Source organism: Amblyraja radiata, chromosome 4 (genome assembly GCF_010909765.2).
Source record: "Amblyraja radiata isolate CabotCenter1 chromosome 4, sAmbRad1.1.pri, whole genome shotgun sequence".
Taxonomy (NCBI): Eukaryota; Metazoa; Chordata; class Chondrichthyes; order Rajiformes; family Rajidae; genus Amblyraja; species Amblyraja radiata.
The window spans coordinates 44,891,085-44,908,000 of record NC_045959.1 but is presented as its reverse complement, the minus strand read 5'-3'; the positions used below and the strand labels follow the sequence as shown (position 1 = coordinate 44,908,000).

The 16,916-nt window shown below is 41.0% G+C and overlaps 1 protein-coding gene across 2 annotated transcripts in view; it reads right to left on the bottom strand.

Annotated features, from left to right (window-relative positions):
• ube2w (ubiquitin conjugating enzyme E2 W) overlaps positions 1-15,303 on the bottom strand; it is a 70,332-nt gene extending 55,029 nt beyond the window's left edge. Inside the window, exons 1-2 of one of the 2 annotated variants that reach the window (XM_033019289.1) lie at positions 15,233-15,303; positions 13,830-13,921 (exon numbers count right to left, since the gene is read on the bottom strand). In XM_033019289.1, coding sequence (XP_032875180.1) covers positions 13,830-13,921; positions 15,233-15,247 — 107 coding nt within the window. In that variant the 5' untranslated portion in view covers positions 15,248-15,303. Of the gene's footprint in view, positions 1-13,829; positions 13,922-14,287; positions 14,427-15,232 lie in introns of those variants that run through there. The other variant, XM_033019290.1, reaches the window with a different exon arrangement.
• Between the last annotated feature and the right edge of the window lie 1,613 nt (positions 15,304-16,916).

Sequence of the window (16,916 nt, the reverse complement as noted above, 5' to 3'; positions counted from 1 at the left end):
GTAAAAGTCAAGTTGACTCAGTGAGCCAGAGATCACCGCAGGCCTGGCTCACACGCCACAGAACCGGGAAACCCACCTTGAGTGGGAACCTCATCTGAGGTTCGTCTCCTGCTCGCCTCCGAAGAACAGAAACCGGAAGATGGAGGGAGTCGGTGACGGCGGCAGACATTGGACAAAGGGCCGGTAAAGTTACCCGGAGGTATTAACTTCTGCGCCATCAAGGTCACCATCAGGAAGTGTCCCCTGGGGCACCAAGGCTGAAGGCCAGGCGAGAGAGAGATGACAGTTCGCTGGCAATCCGGATGGAGGTGGTAGCTGCAATGCGCTTTTATGGCTAGCTGCAGCTGCGTCTTTGAAAATGGTGCCAAAACCTGGCACTCTTGCACATGGACTCAGTCGGCTGTTTCTATGCCTATGGTACTTAATCTGGTAAGGTACTTGCGTATGTCAATTATCTCATTGATCCGTATACAAAAAAAGTACTTCACTGTACCTTGGTAAACATGATAATAAAAAGAACCATTGTAAAAATCAATTAATTCAAAAGGGTGGCATATTGATACTGAGGTCAAAAATTAGGTCTAAATGTTTTCTCACATAAATATTCATGATAAGTAAGAAGTAGAAGGAGAGGATGATCATATTAAGATTGATTACTGTAGACAAAGACATTGTGTTTGGTTTCTCTGGATTGAGTTCAGAAATAAAGAATTAATTAACAGAGAAACCAAAAGGCAAGCTGGGCGAGCTATTTAATATTTTTATTGCTGCAAAAACCACAAATCTATGTACAAAGAGCATGCATTGATCTGATGCTTTTCCTGGCAATGTTACAAACAGGTTTTATATCTATTATGCAGCTTTGAAGTGCAATTTCTGCATAAAATGAAAAGTAATTATTCCTTACAGATTTTTTAGAGATAGTTATATAAAAAATAATTTTAGATGTGTTTCAGAAATAAAGAGACGTGGAATAAAGGCAATCTATCTAAAAAAAATAGAAAGCAAAATAAATAACCTGCAGACTGGTAGAATGTAGGCAATGATGAATTTAACAGAAATGGTACAAGTTCTTATTTTCCAATTCCGTGAATTGAATGCGTCCAGATATCCATCAGACACAAACATCCAGGAAGAACACAGGATGACTCCGATGAGCAGATATTAGGGAGAAAAGCAATACGTGTTGGATCAAATGCAATTTACAACCAAATGTCTTCTTGAATTTTTTGAAGAGGTTACTCGGGAAATTGATGAGGGTAAAGCAGTGGATGTTGTATATATGGACTTCAGTAAGGCCTTTGACAAGGTTCCTCATGGAAGGTTGGTTAAGAAGGTTCAATGGTTGGGTATTAATGGTGGAGTAGCAAGATGGATTCAACAGTGGCTGAATGGGAGATGCCAGAGAGTAATGGTGGATGGTTGTTTGTCAGGTTGGAGGCCAGTGACTAGTGGGGTGCCACAGGGATCTGTGTTGGGTCCACTGTTGTTTGTCATGTACATCAATGATCTGGATGATGGTGTGGTAAATTGGATTAGTAAGTATGCAGATGATACTAAGATAGGTGGGGTTGTGGATAATGAAGTAGCTTTTCAAAGTCTACAGAGAGATTTATGCCAGTTGGAAGAGTGGACTGAAAGATGGCAAATGGAGTTTAATGCTGATAAGTGTGAGGTGCTACATCTTGGCAGGACAAATCAAAATAGGACGTACATGGTAAATGGTAGGGAATTGAAGAATGCAGGTGAACAGAGGGATCTGGGAATAACTGTGCACAGCTCCCTGAAAGTGGAATCTCATGTAGATAGGGTGGTAAAGAAAGCTTTTGGTGTGCTGGCCTTTATAAATCAGAGCATTGAGTATAGAAGTTGGGATGTAATGTTAAAATTGTACAAGGCATTGGTGAGGCCAATTCTGGAGTATGGGGTACAATTTTGGTCGCCTAATTATAGGAAGGATGTCAACAAAATAGAGAGAGTACAGAGGAGATTTACTAGAATGTTGCCTGGGTTTCAGCAACTAAGTTACAGAGAAAGGTTGAACAAGTTAGGGCTTTATTCTTTGGAGCGCAGAAGGTTAAGGGGGGACTTGATAGAGGTCTTTAAAATGATGAGAGGGATAGACAGAGTTGACGTGGATAAGCTTTTCCCAGAGAGTAGGGAAGAATCAAACAAGGGGACATGACTTGAGAATTAAGGGACAGAAGTTTAGGGGTAACATGAGGGGGAACTTCTTTACTCAGAGAGTGGTGGCTGTGTGGAATGAGCTTCCAGTGAAGGTGGTGGAGGCAGGTTCATTTTTATCATTTAAAAATAAATTGGATAGTTATATGGACGGGAAAGGAATGGAGGGTTATGGTCTGAGCGCAGGTATATGGGACTAGGGGAGAATACGTGTTCGGCACGGACTAGAAGGGTCGAGATGGCCTGTTTCCGTGCTGTAATTGTTATATGGTTATATGGTTAAATGTCCATGGATATGGGGGCAAGTCAGTTAATGTTTTAATAGAGAAGTATGTGATTTTATTTAAAAAACTAAAACTGTACAAATGTATTGGTTAGGTAATAGGTGGAATAGTGCATTTAGAGCAAAAATTTGCAAAAGCGGGAACAACCCCCCCCCCCCAAAAAAAAAGCCAAACACTCAGCAGGTCATGAGTGAGTAACATAATTAATGCTTTAATTCAACGCATTCAGCAGAACTGGAAATCAGAAAAGAAGTGTGTTTTAAGTTGCTGAGAACAGAAGGCTGGAGATAAGAGGGATAAGATGCAGACCATGGTTGTTAACATGGCAAATGCTTTAAAAATGATAGAACAGGAAATAAATTGAAACATAAGCACAGCTACAGCTGTGGATGGTTATCTCGAACAGCTAACTTCAATATTAAGATCCAAGCGCTACAATATCCCCAGGCTGAAGTGAAGTGCTGGTGCTCAAGTTTACATTGGGTATCAGTGGAACAATGCGGCACAAATGCAGAAGAAAAAGAATGAGTGGGACGGATAAATAAAGTGACAGATGCACCCATCCACACACAACATGGTTATCCAATCAGCGTTTAATTTCTCTGAAAGAAAGAGCACACTGTGAGCAATGAATTCCATTTAGTGGGATAAAAGTACACCTCTACTGCTACCTCATCTGAAGGGTTCATGGATGGTAGGAAGTGAAGAGATAATAGGCAGACGTTGCCTCTCCCATAACTATGGGAATGCTGAAAAGGGAGGGCATGGGATTTGGATCTGGTGGTGGAATCCCATTGAAGGAAATTTAAATTATGGAGGAGGATCTGTTGAATGAGGAGACTGTTGGAATAGAAGGCAAAAACCATGGGGAATCTTTTTGTGACCAGGAGGAAGGGTGCTGTGGTTGAAACACAGAACATAGAGGATGTGCGGTTGAGAGTCGGTCAACCATGATAGTGGAGGGAAAGGGAAAATATCTTAAAAGTAAACACATGGAACTGCAGATGCTAGTGTATAGAAAAAGATAGTGCTGGAGTAACTCAGTGGATTAGGTAGCATCTCTGGAGATCATGGATTCCGTTTTGGGTTGGAACCCAAGTCCAAAGATGATCATGCACAAAAGACCTTTGCATACACTTACTTAGCTCTCAGTTATTAAAGATTGTTGGAGGTCCTACAATAACACAAGCCAAGTGATCAGTCTGAAGAAGAGTCCTGACCTGAAACATTGTCTGCCTATTTACTTCCATAAATGGATCAGGCAACTGAACCATCCTACCAACCACTAGAGAGCAGTCCTGAGCTACCATCTATCTCATTGGGGACCTTCGGGCTGTCTTTAATCTGACTTTACTGGACTTTATCTTGCACTAAACATTATTCCCATTATCATGTATCTGTACACCATGCCTGGCTTGATTGTATTCATGTATTGTCTTTCCACTAACTGGTTGGCACACAACAAAAGCTTTTTGCTGTACCTCGTTACACATGAAACTAAACTAATGCTGTCTGACCCACTAAATTCCTCCAGCAGTTTGATTTTTGTGAAGATTCCAGCATCTGCAGTCTCACGGATGCAGTCTGTGCATTCCCAAATAATATTATAATAATCTAATACAAACATTATGTTTTGCAATCCATCTCAATGTAAGAATGAAGAAATATTTATCTTAAATTCTTATCAATTGCCAGCCTCATAATGATAAAGAGTAGCTATCTTGTGTATTTGTAATCAGATTCTCTGCAGTGACCTCAACGGCCACCTCAGAAACCTCAGCACCAGAGCTCCAACCTCAGGGAAAGTAATTGTATTTGCATCAGTGAAGACTGCACAGACCTGGTCAGGGGAACGGATCTGGGATTGCTTGGAGTCAGTAGACCGGGCAATGTTCAAGGACTTGGCAACAGAACAAATACTGTTACCGACTTAATGAGGAAATGTGTGGAAGAGTGTTTTGCCACGAAAACCATCCGAGTACTCCCTAAGCAAATGCTCTGGATGAACCAGGAGGTCCGCAATCTTCTGAGGACCAGATCTCAAGTATTCAAGTCTGGCGGTGCAGATTCTTACAAGTAGTTCAAATATGGCATAGATAAGGCCATCAAAAAGGCTAAAAAGGACTTTCGCTCTGAACTAGGGGAAGAAACGAACGATCGGCAGCTATGGTGGACACAGTTTCAATTCCATCTTTAAATTTGTTTGCTTTTATATATTGAACTTCTTTGTGTTGTTCATTATGTTGTCTACTGAGTACTATACTTGTATATCTAATATGCTATTGCAAGAATTTATTTGTTTGGTTTTGGTTCATATGACAATAAAAACGTATTGACTGTCCACGCTCAATTTGTAGTGTTGTAACAAGCCTAGTGAAATAGGAAACAGTACATGACCTTCGTCTCAGGGTGTTTAAGTACACATGTATTATGTCTTTTTGGGATTGTGCAGGGCTTAAGCAAGACCAGATTTAGAATGCAGTGTGACAATGTGACTCTGTACCTGAAGAACAATATGCAGGTCTTGGAGTTATAACTGAAAATTCCACCAAATGGATTGAATAGGTTGATTAAAGAGAGGTTGAACAAGATTGGCCTATTGTCCATGGAGCATTGAAGAAAAAGAGGTAATCTCATTGAGGAAGTTGATATTATAGATGCTGAGAGACAGTGTTTCCTCCCTTAAGAATCAACAACTGAAAAGGCATTGTTGCAGGATAGATGGACGACTAATAAAGAATAAGACGGAGAGAGAATTATCTTAGAGGTAGTTGCAAATGCTTGGAATTCACCAGCTCAGTTAAAGCTATTGAGTATATCTTGAGCTGATTACCTTCTTTAGGACCAAAACAAATTAAAAACTAAATGGGAAATTAGGTGAGAAAACAACCTGGAGCAACACAAATCGTATTTTTATTGATATTCTTCATTTTTGTGAAGAGTTTTGGGAGAAATCGGGATACTTTAAAGGGGATATGCAATTCCAGGTCATTGTTGAGATTAAAAAAAAAAGGAAATAGCACAGATGAACCAGTGTTGATAGTACGAATCAATATTTTAGTAAGTCTACCTGCAGCAATGTTTTGTATTTAAAATTACAAATCTGCAATGCTCTATGGTGGTTTCCAAATAAAGACAATTATTAAAATAAATCAATTCAAGAAGTTTTCAAAGATTCAGCAAATTGAAATTCTTGAACTTCTACAGAGTTACTAAAGTGATTTTCACTGAGATAATTCAATACAGGTTGTCCCCGGGTTACATTAGGGTTCTGGTCACGTAACCCTTGCAACCCAAGTTGAAGATGTGGCCGTGAAAGAACTTCCCACATAACAGAAGATTCCTGTAGCCCCACAGCAGCTCTATAAAAAGTTGGGGAGTTGTATTTGTCCGATTTAAGTTTAAGCATAGTGCATAGGTTTTACAAAGATTTTTTAAGCAGAACCAAAAAAATGAATATGAGGTTCTACAGAAATCACAAAACATTTACTGATTTGGAATTAACCTTATGTAATGGACTGATAGCAGGTTGGGAACCACAGAAAAAAAGTATGCATTCTGTCAATGGTTATCTGTGACAAATCGTGTTCTCTAAGGATCCGTTCTGAAGTCTTTGGAGTCAGATCATTCGATTTGGATATATAACCCTTTTTTTCCAGCTAAATTTGCAGATTATACCAATTTGGAAAGCAGAGTGTTGTTAGGAAGTTACAAAAGAACAGAATGTATAAAGTGGGCAAAATTAGATCAACAAGTTAACATAGGCTTGGCCACTTCAGACCAGGGAAGATATTTTATAATGAAGGAAGTCTAACAGCTGTTGTGCAATAAATGTATTTCCTTGCCCACATACAGAAAATCACCAAAGCTTGCTGCTAAATACAAAAAGTAATCAAAAAGGAAAATGGAATGATGACCTTGATCTCAACATGAATGCAAGTCAGAAAAGAGTAAATGAAGCTTCATTTGCAGAGCTTGGAAAGACATACAGTATGGAACAGTGCTTTTGGTTTTGGACAACAATTATCATTAAAGCTACATGGCCAGTGGAAATGTGCAAATTCATTGCAATTCTCTGAAGTCTCAAAACAGTTAGGGCTCAGGTTTCATTTCCTTGCGTTTAAAGTATTAGATATACTTAATTAAGGTGTCCACTGTGTCATGTAGAGGATGAGAATACAAAACAAAAAATAACATTTGCAGTTAGGCCATTCTAAAATTAAATGAAGCAGCAAATTTCTCAGAATAGGAAAGTTGAGCACTACAAAACAAAAGGTGGAGGATTGAAACACGAATCAATTGAAACATTTAAGGCCATAATCAATAGATTGTGTTGGGCATGTTTTTCTGATGAACATAAAAACTAGATTTCATATAGAGACACGAGAGTGCAGATGCTGGAATTTTGGTCAAAAACTAAAGGTTGGAGGTACTCAGCGGTCAGGCAGCATCTATATAGAGAAATAGACATGACATTTTAGGTCTGGACGTTTCTTCAGTGATTAAGTAGAAGGGAGAAAGCTGGTAGAAAGAGATGAAAGGAATTGGTAGGATGAGAGCGAGCAAGATGGATCCAGGCAAGAAGATGATTGGCAGATTATTCAGCTGAGGGAATAAGTGAAGATAATAACCAAAGCTGGAGAAGACAAAAAGGTGCACATGGTGGAATCTGTTCACAACAGGATAATGAAATGTGGAACCAGAGGGAGGGATGGCAGGTAGATAAAAGGGGACAAGGAGGGGAGGGAAATAGAAAAAAAAAGTGAGTAATGGAAGGGAAGGAGGAAAGAATATAAGCAGATGGAAGAGATAATCTTAAGGGGTTGGACAGGCTAGATGCAGGAAGATTGCTCCCGATGTTGGGGAAGTCCAGGACAAGGGGTCACAGCTTAAGGATAAGGGGGAAATCCTTTAAAACCGAGATGAGAAGAACTTTTTTCACATAGAGAGTGGTGAATCTCTGGAACTCTCTGCCACAGAGGGTAGTCGAGGCCAGTTCATTGGCTATATTTAAGAGGGAGTTAGATGTGGCCCTTGTGGCTAAGGGGATCAGAGGGTATGGAGAGAAGGCAGGTACGGGATACTGAGTTGGATGATCAGCCATGATCATATTAAATGGCGGTGCAGGCTCGAAGGACCGAATGGCCTACTCCTGCACCTAATTTCTATGTTTCTATGTTTCTAGATACAGGAGGGGAAGGGATCAGTGTGATTGTATGGGAGTGGAAAAAAAGGTGTGCACAGGTGGATAGGGGTGGGGATGGACATTACCTGAAATTAAAGAATTCAACATTCTTGGGGTTGAGACTACCCATGCAAAAGACAGGACCTCCCCAACATGGGTGATAGGTAATTTATGCAAACTCGCACTTACGCAAGCATTTGAGTTGCGTGTCACGTCAGCAGTGTGCTACTGCCATCGCATGCGGTCATTTCTGCAAGCCGGTCAGCGGTTCTCATGTATGCTTCCATGTGGCCTAAACATCAGACCTCCGACATGGCCTCCGCTTCAGACAGTAAATTTATGCGTGCACAGTTGCATTCCCGTTTCCAACTAAGATAAAATATGACTTCCACAAGGGATGCAGGACGTAACCTTATGTAAGTTGGGAAGCATCTGTGCGAGGTGCTGTTCTTCCAGTTTGCACATGGCCTCACTCTGGCAGAGGAAGAGGCTGAGGGCATAAAGGTCGGCAAGGGAATGGGAAGGGGAATTAGATGGCTGGCAACTGTGAGCTCCAGCTAGCCCGCGCACAGAGCACGAGTATTCGTTGAGCTGGTTGTCAGGGACGGAGGGAGAAGGTGTAGACAGATATACCTCCTGCAGCTGCAATGCAAAGGGCATAGAGAGGGATGAGCAAACCAAGGAGTCACAGAGAGTGGTCTCTGCATCCACAAGAACAGCTGACCGGCTTGCCATGGCAATATCACACTGCTACCAAGCCGTGCAACTTGAAAATAAAGCAGTGGTCTTAAAGGGATGGGAAGATGTAACTGTCTGTCAGAGAGAGAATGAATTGGATGCAGAGGCTGGGTGGGTCAAAGGACAGGGGAACTATAATCCTGTTGATTAGGACTACAATCCTGTTGATTAGGACTACAATTCTGTTGATTAGGACTACAAGATGACAGCTTTCCTCATATTATTTAAACTACATATTGATTTAAAAAAATTCAGATTAGATAACTAAAAAAATTATGAAACATTTGCCATCACTGTCATTTTCAAGAGAACTAAGTTAAATACTCACATCAGGAGGAACTGAAAAAAGGAATCAAAGGCAAAAAATACTATTGAATACAGAACATAGAACAGGAACAGTGCATTGACCCAATGTCCATGCCAAGCACAATGACATTAAGTAATCCTCATGTCTGCACGTGATGCATATCCTTCCATTCCTTGCATAATCATGTGTCTATCTGAAAGTCTCTTGAATGTAACTATCGTATCTGCTTCCACCTCAGCCCCTGGCAGTGTGTTCCAAGCACTCATCACACTGTGTAAAAAAGCTTGCCCCACACATCTCCTTTAAACTTTGCTTATCGCACCTCAAAGCTAATGCCCTCTAGACTTTGACATTTCATCCTGAGAAAAAGGTTCTGACCATCTACGCTATCTATGCCTCTCATTATTTATTTTCTATCAGGTCATCCTTCAGCTACCAATGCTTCAGAGAAAACAATCCAAGTTTTTCTAGCTTCTCTTTATAGCCAATACCTTCTAACCCAGTAGCATTCTGGTAAACCTCTTCTGTGTCTTCTCCAAAGTTTCCATGTCCTTCCTGTAAAGGGACAAGCTCTGCACACAATACTCTATATGTGGCCTAAACAAAATCCTATAAAACTACAAGATGGCTTTCTGACTCTTTTACCAGTACTTAATGGTCTGACCAATGAAGGCAAGCATACATAAGCCATACTTGTTTTGCCACTTTCTGGAAGCTAAGGACATGGAGCTCAAGATCACAATGTCGTTGCGTTTTACTGTTACTTTCTCTTTACATTCAATCCCCCAAAGTATAATGCTTCACACTTATATGACCACTTCACGCTGCCATTTTCCTGCACATATCTGTAGCAGATGCATATCCTGCTGTATACTTTGACAGCTTTCCTCACTGTCCGCAACCACACTAATTTTGGTGGTCTGTAAACTTAGTAGCCAATGCATCTACATTTATATCCAACTCATTTACACATATCACAAACAAAAGTCTCAGCACAGATCTCCGTGAAACTCCACTGGTCACAAATCTCCAGCCAGAATTACACCATACCACTGATGCAAGGCTCACAGGTCTATAATTTACTGGATTATCTCTACTTTCCATCTAAAACAAAATAACAACATTGGTCACTCTCCAGTCCTCTGACACTTCACGTGGCAAGAGAAGATCTGCCCTAGTATGTTAGTGGCCCCACAGCAGAAGCGTCCACGTCGTGGGGCTGGAAACTGGAAGTATCCTGAGCTAATTCTGCTACCACCACCATCTATTGCGAAAAGTGATGGGTACCACTGATTGTCGCCGGAAGCTTGCGTCCTTTTCAGGACGGACGATGCCAGGGGGTCAACATTTGTAACAAGAAGAACACGAAAAGAAGAAGTATGTTAATATTTCCCACTGTCCTACATATCCTTCTGTTCTTCTTGGAAAAAGATTCAGTTTCAAGAAGGGTCCTGAGCCAATACATGGTCTGTCAATTCCCTCCACAGAGGCTGCCAGACCAGCACAGCTATTTCAGCATTTTGTATTTTGTTCAAGATTCCAGCATCTACAGTTTTTCCATTTTTGGAAAAACATAAGAAAACTTTGAACTTTCTACTCTCAGACTATTATCCAAGAAAAAAAAATACTTCGTGGAAAAATGAAGGAAAATATGAATATTTTAAAAGCAAATCATGTTGGCTACCTTTCAGTTATTTGATGCAATAGTGAAGAAATGAATGAGAGTTGATGTATACAGACTATTAAAAAACTGCTGATTAAGTACCACAATAAACATAAGCAAAACTAAAGCCTATCGGTTTAAAGTGGGAAAAAAAGGATCTGTGAAGAAGAAACTGGTTAACAAACTGAAAGCAAAGATTAGTTTTGGATAGTCAAGTTTCCAGACTAGACAAAATGTTCAATGGTATGCCACAGGTTGGTGTTGAGATCATCAGTCTTTTGGGTACTTGCTGTAAAATGTCAAAGTCTGGCAAAAACATGGGCATATAATAAACAGTAAGGATGACAGTAACAGACTTCGGGAAGACACGCATACCGATAAAATAGCAAATTAAATGTAATACAATGAACGATGAGAAACCTGGAGATATGAGTGCACATCTTTGAAGATGGAAACACTTTCTGGGGGAAAAAATTACAGTAATGTACTGTGCAATATTGTCATCTTTACAAAGAAAATCTTCAAGTAAAAAGATAATGCTGAACTTCATAAAGCCCTGGTAGGCTCTGGATGGTCAATTCTGGCACCTACATTTGGAAAGGGCATCAATGCCTTAAAGAGGTTGCTGGGGATTTTATACCATTACCGGAAAAGGAAGACATCAGTTTCATGGAGATTTAGGAAACCTGACGTTGTCCTTCTTGAACAAGAGAAAGTTAAAACATAAAATGTTGGAGGAACTCAGCAGGTTAGGCAGCATCTGTGGAGGGAATGCACAGACTGTAGAAAGGTCATTGCCTGTTCATTCCCTCCACAAATGCTGCCAGATCTGCAGAGTGCCTCCTGCAGTTTGTGCTATAATATAGTTGGGTTGAGATCTGGTATGAACTGGTTTGATAGAATTAAAAAAGACAAACTATTTCTAGAGGCAGAAGGGTTCATAATCAGAGGTGGGCTAATATGTTTGTACATAGTGACAAAGAGCCAGAGGAAGTATTGATGAAAAGAAGGGTTTTGGTGTACACGTCCAATAATCCTTGACAGCACATGAAGATAAGGTAGTGAGCTAGCCAAGGCATAGGATATGAGCAAGGAGGCTATTGTATCTCAAGCGTCTAGAGTGTTTATTTGGTCACATCTGGAATTATGTGTGCAATTCTGACCATCACATTCTAGGATTTGATTGCATTGGAGAGGCTGCAGGAAAGATTCACCAGGTATTTCCTACGATGGAATGCTTCAGTTATGAGGAGATACTGGGTTGGAGATACTATTTCCTTCGCTCCATAGATGCTGTTGCACCCGCTGAGTTTCCCCAGCAATTTTGTGTACCTATGAGGAGATACTGGATTGGCTAGATTTGTTTTCCTCAGAATACAGAAGGCTGAGTAAACTGGAATGCTTAGCTTGAAATGGTGTTGGAAGTAGGTTCATAAAATACTTTAAACAGAAAATTGAATAAACATTTTAAGTGAGAAACCTACAAGGAAAACTTGGCGAAAAAGCTGACACATGAATGATGGTTTTGAAATGTCTGTGGCATACCTTTCTATGATAATACAAATAGTTTACAGGCATATTTCAAATGTCCCAGTAAATTCATAAAGTGCTCAGCATTCAACGGTTAAGTTTATACTGAACAGCATCAATGTCTGCAACTCTACAATCATTAACTGGTCCAAAAATAAATGTTGGCCTATTCTACTGAAACCCAATTGCCCTAATTTTATCCATAAATGTTAATCACTTTTGAAGGAAGTACAATTTGAAATTTTGTTGCATGCTACTGTGAATATCTGTTTCTTTCAGCTCATCTAAAATGCATTCAAAGAATCATAAAATATTAATGCAATGGTATCATTTGCTGATACACTGATACATTTCATGAGCAAGAATTAAATACAAATGTAATTCAATTCCTATCAAATGACAAATGGAATTCAAGGGTACTACCTGCATGCAAAATAAATAAATAGGTTATTTGCCCAATTTCAAAGTACAGTGCGTACAATGCTGCACTTGATCAGTTTTTTATTGCTATTCTCAAGCAGACATGAACACATTTGTCAAACCTGTTTAGTTCGAAAATACACTGTGGAAACATTGCCGACCATCGCATACAACGTACGCTAGTTTTGTGTTGTCCCACATTTCGCACACAACACACCAGGGACAATTTACGGAAGCCAATTAACCTACAACCCTGCACGTCTTTGGAATGTGGGAGGAAACCAGAGCACCCGGAGAAATCCCACACAGTCAAAGGGAGAACATACAAACTCCGCAGACAGCACCCGTTGTCAGTATTGAACCCGGGTCTCTGGCGCAGTGTGGCAGCAACTCTACTGCTATGCCATTGTGCCAACCTGGTGTTTAAATGGAATTAGACTTTGTTTTCAAACGTGCAAGTTAATCCCCTGAATGATTCCTCAAGTCACATGACGTTCACTATCTCTAAATGCCAAAAGTCGTCAATATTAAAAGTCCACTTCACTATCAAATATAAAACCCAACACAAAGTCAATACATCAATGTAGTTTGCTGTTTCCTTTATACTTAAATAATTGTATCAGTCTCCATCTGAACATGCTGATGAACCATTTGCATGGACGTTCTGCAAAATCTCTCCATAAACGTGACCATTAGTTCTATTTTCTTTCATTATACTTTTGTAATTACCGTCATTAGATCAAATGTAACAACGTCATTGTTGTCTGTTTACCACGTATCAGTGTTATACGTTACAGACAATTATAACTTGCAGGACAATCTCTTTTGTACAGCACAGATTTTTATCAAACAATTGACTTAAATGGTCTCAATAAACCTGAAAGTTAGCTATCTCAGTAATAACTCACTGACATTCAATTGCTTGCAAACAACATGTAGAAAGTTTGCTCCTGGTCCAAAATATCATTGTCATTTCATCACAAAGCTGGTGTTCAAGGGCACAAATAAAGGTATTACACATTTATGGCACAAACCACACACAGTTCTAAATCTCTCCAGTTTGGAGTTAAAAAGTTATTTAGCAACAATGAATGGTACATACACAATCACAAAAACTGCCACATCGCCGAGCTGCTTTCTTAAGTAAACTCACACACAAAGAAACTATGTTAACCTTAGACATTTTAAGTAAAATATGGTGACAGTACAGCCACATTGCATCTAAACTGAACAATATACCTACATCACTTAAATCCAGGTTTTTAATGGTTAGCATTTGCAAAATATTAACCTCTTTTTTTTATTTGCTCACACTGTTTCGCTTTGATATCTACTTTACAAAAGTATATATAAACAGTCAAGTTATGAAAAAGCACCTTATTTGAAACAAAAACTGACAAGTGACTATTTGATGATTGTTGTCAATATATAACCTTGAATAATTTAACCTTTACAATATGTATGATATTCAAACCATATTTCACTGGAAAATGTTTTTAAAACAATTTGAATACATACTGTGTAATTGAATTTTGCACACTCTTCTCATTTAAAGTCATTCCTGGGGGTGGGTCATTTTGCAAAGCCATCAGTTCCTTCTGTAATCTTTTCTAGTGTCAAAAAAATATGCAATAGTTTAGAAACATTGCATGTTGTTTATCCAGCAAATATATTCTCTACATAAATAACGTGTTCCATTCGATTATTTGATCCACAAATGGATAAATTATATTTGATGCTTTCATTCCATTTCATACCCTGCCAATGTCCTTTTAGTAAACAGGCAAGTAATACATGAACACCAAAAACAGTGTGTAGTTTCTGGACTTAAATAATCTAACTTCAAATTGTCAAACTTTTGCTTAATCTACGTGTGATATAATATGCACAGAAACAAATTTACACCAACCGATTCAATTACAGCATCCAAGCAGATGTATGTGTCTTTTAATCGAAAATATTGAAAGGAATATTACTTCTTCAGAGCTTTTCTTCCTCCGTCTCTGTGCTTTTTTCTATGGGAAGGAGTCCACACCACCCGGTAATGACCTTTCTCACATTTTTGAACAGTTCTCCTCCTCTTGGACTTCCTCAGACGGGCTTCGACCCTCCCTAGACATTTTCATTTAATTTCCATCAGCCGGCAGGCCATCGACCAACTTAACTTTTAGACTCCTCTTCCCTCGGAGATCTCACCTCCTAAGCAGTCTGAAGAAGGGCTCCTACCCGAAACGTGACCCATTCCTTCTCTCCAGAGATGTTGTCTGTCCCGCTGAGTTACTCCAGCACTTTTGTGCCCATTTCCAATATTACTTGCTGAATATATACGTTGAATGGTCAATTATCCGGGACAAATTCGTTTACTTGTTTACCTGCGAGAGTTTCCTCTCGGTTCGGGACACCTCGCCTCACTTGGGGAGGTTTGACCAAACGAAGGTGTCTAATGCTGGCGCGGCGATGAGCAGCTGCTGCTGCTGCAGGCCAGCCCGACACCTGTAACCTTCAGACGGCCGCTCTGGCACCAGTACCGCCCGCATCCTCATCCCCTCGGGAGTGGGATTGAGCCCTCCCACTCCCACCACCCCTCCTCCTTTCACCTCTATCCCAGGCTCTCAGTAGCCTTTGAACTCCTGTAATACCATTAGTGTCGCCCTCACAAGCCGGACAGCGGGATAATGCGGGGCCGCCGCCGCCGCCCCTAAAGACACGGACATGATGTCCAGACGCGGCGGGCCGGGCCGGCCCAGACCAGACACCCTGCGGCCGCTGCTTTGCTTGTTTCTCCACAAGGCCCTTCCGAGGACGTGGCTCGCCAACGTGCGAACCCAGTAAGAGATCCGCCCGCTCTCTCTCTCGCTCTCTCTCTCTGTGCGGAGGCGGAGACGGCGGGCGGTGCGGGTCCCGCGGTCGGCGACACTCACCTGCATCGACGCCATGATGGAAACCCCCCTGCGCCAGCGGCCACGTCCAGCCGCCGCCGCCGCGTCATGGCGTCATCACGCACGCAGCCGGGCCAGGGAGGGGAGCATTGTATGAACAACACCTCACATTTCACTTGGGCAGCTGACACCCACCCTAGTGGTATCAATATTGACCACTCCACCTTCTTAACCCTTGCTTTCCCTCTCTCTGCATCCCTCCCACTTCTCAGTTCTCCAACCAGTCTGACTGTCCCTGATTACATTTGGTTAATCATGGCTAACAATTGTTTATTCTACATTTTCCTTGATCTGCGCCTCCAGTTTGGAATATTTTGGAGGACGAAGAACCAAGAATCTCCGTTTGCTTAGTTGGTACCTTCTCCAAGCTGACAATGATATCTTCTACATGTTTTCCTTGAACTGCACCCCCTTTGATGTCTTGTTCTCACACCCTACACTTTATTATCTCTGTCTCCCCCTCCCCTGACTCTCAGTCTGAAGAAAGGTCTAAACCCAAAACGTTATCCATTCCTACTCTCCAGAGATGTTGCCTATCCTGCTGAGTTACTCCAGCATTTGTTGCTATCTTCATATTGCTTGAGCAGTTTACACCCCAGCTATATGAATATTTACTTTTCTAACCAAGTAACCCTTTCCCTCTCTCTCCATCCCAACCCCAGTCTGACTGTCCCTCTGATTGCATTGTGTCTGTCTGCTTTGTTGTTACCTTCTCCTCGCTAATAATGGTTTATTCTACATTTCTCCTTGATCTGCATCTCTTTTGATCTCTTGCACATCCTTATCCCTCTTCCCTAACGCTCAGTCTGAGGAAGCGTCTTGACACGAAACGTCACCCATTCCTTCTCTCCAGAGATGCTGCCTGTTCCGCTGAGTTAACATTTAATAAGGGGTAGGCCATTTAGAACAGAGATGAGGAAAAACGTTTTCACCCATAGAATTGTGAATCTGTGGAATTTTCTGCCTCAGAAGGCAGTGGAGGTCGATTCTCTGGATGCTTTCAAGAGAGAGTTAATAGAGCTCTTAATGATAGCGGAGTTAAGAGATATGGAGAGAAGGCAGGGACGGGGTACTGATTGTGGATGATCAGCCATGATCACAGTGAATGGCGGTACTGGCTCGAAGGGCCAAATGGCCGACTCCTGCACCTATTGTCTATTGAGTTACACCAGCTTTTTGTGTCCATCTTCGGTTTAAATCAGCATCTGCAGTTCATTCTTACACACCAGCATTTTGTGTTTATCTTGAGCATAGCATGAAGACTTCCTCAGACTGAGTATTTCTGAAATTTGGAATTTAAAAAGAGATCCGTGTACATGTTAGAAGATCTCATATCAATTGACAGCATTTGCCTTCTGTACATCCATACTTCCCTCTTCAGTCCCAAAACATCACTCATTTCTTCTACTCTACTGGGGAGGGATACTGCCCAGTAGTCAGTAGTCTTCTACTCTACTGACTACTCCCTCTGCAACTCTTTGGTTGAATCACCCCTTCACACCCAAACCACCCCCTTCCAAGATACTTTTCCCTGCAACTGCAGGTGATGTAACACCTGTCCCTCTACCACCTCCCTCACCTTCTTCTTCTTCTTGCGTATGGCATGCAGAGCCTAAAGTTGTAGGACAACTTGTTCTATTTGATCTTATTTGATTGTGCATGCCAG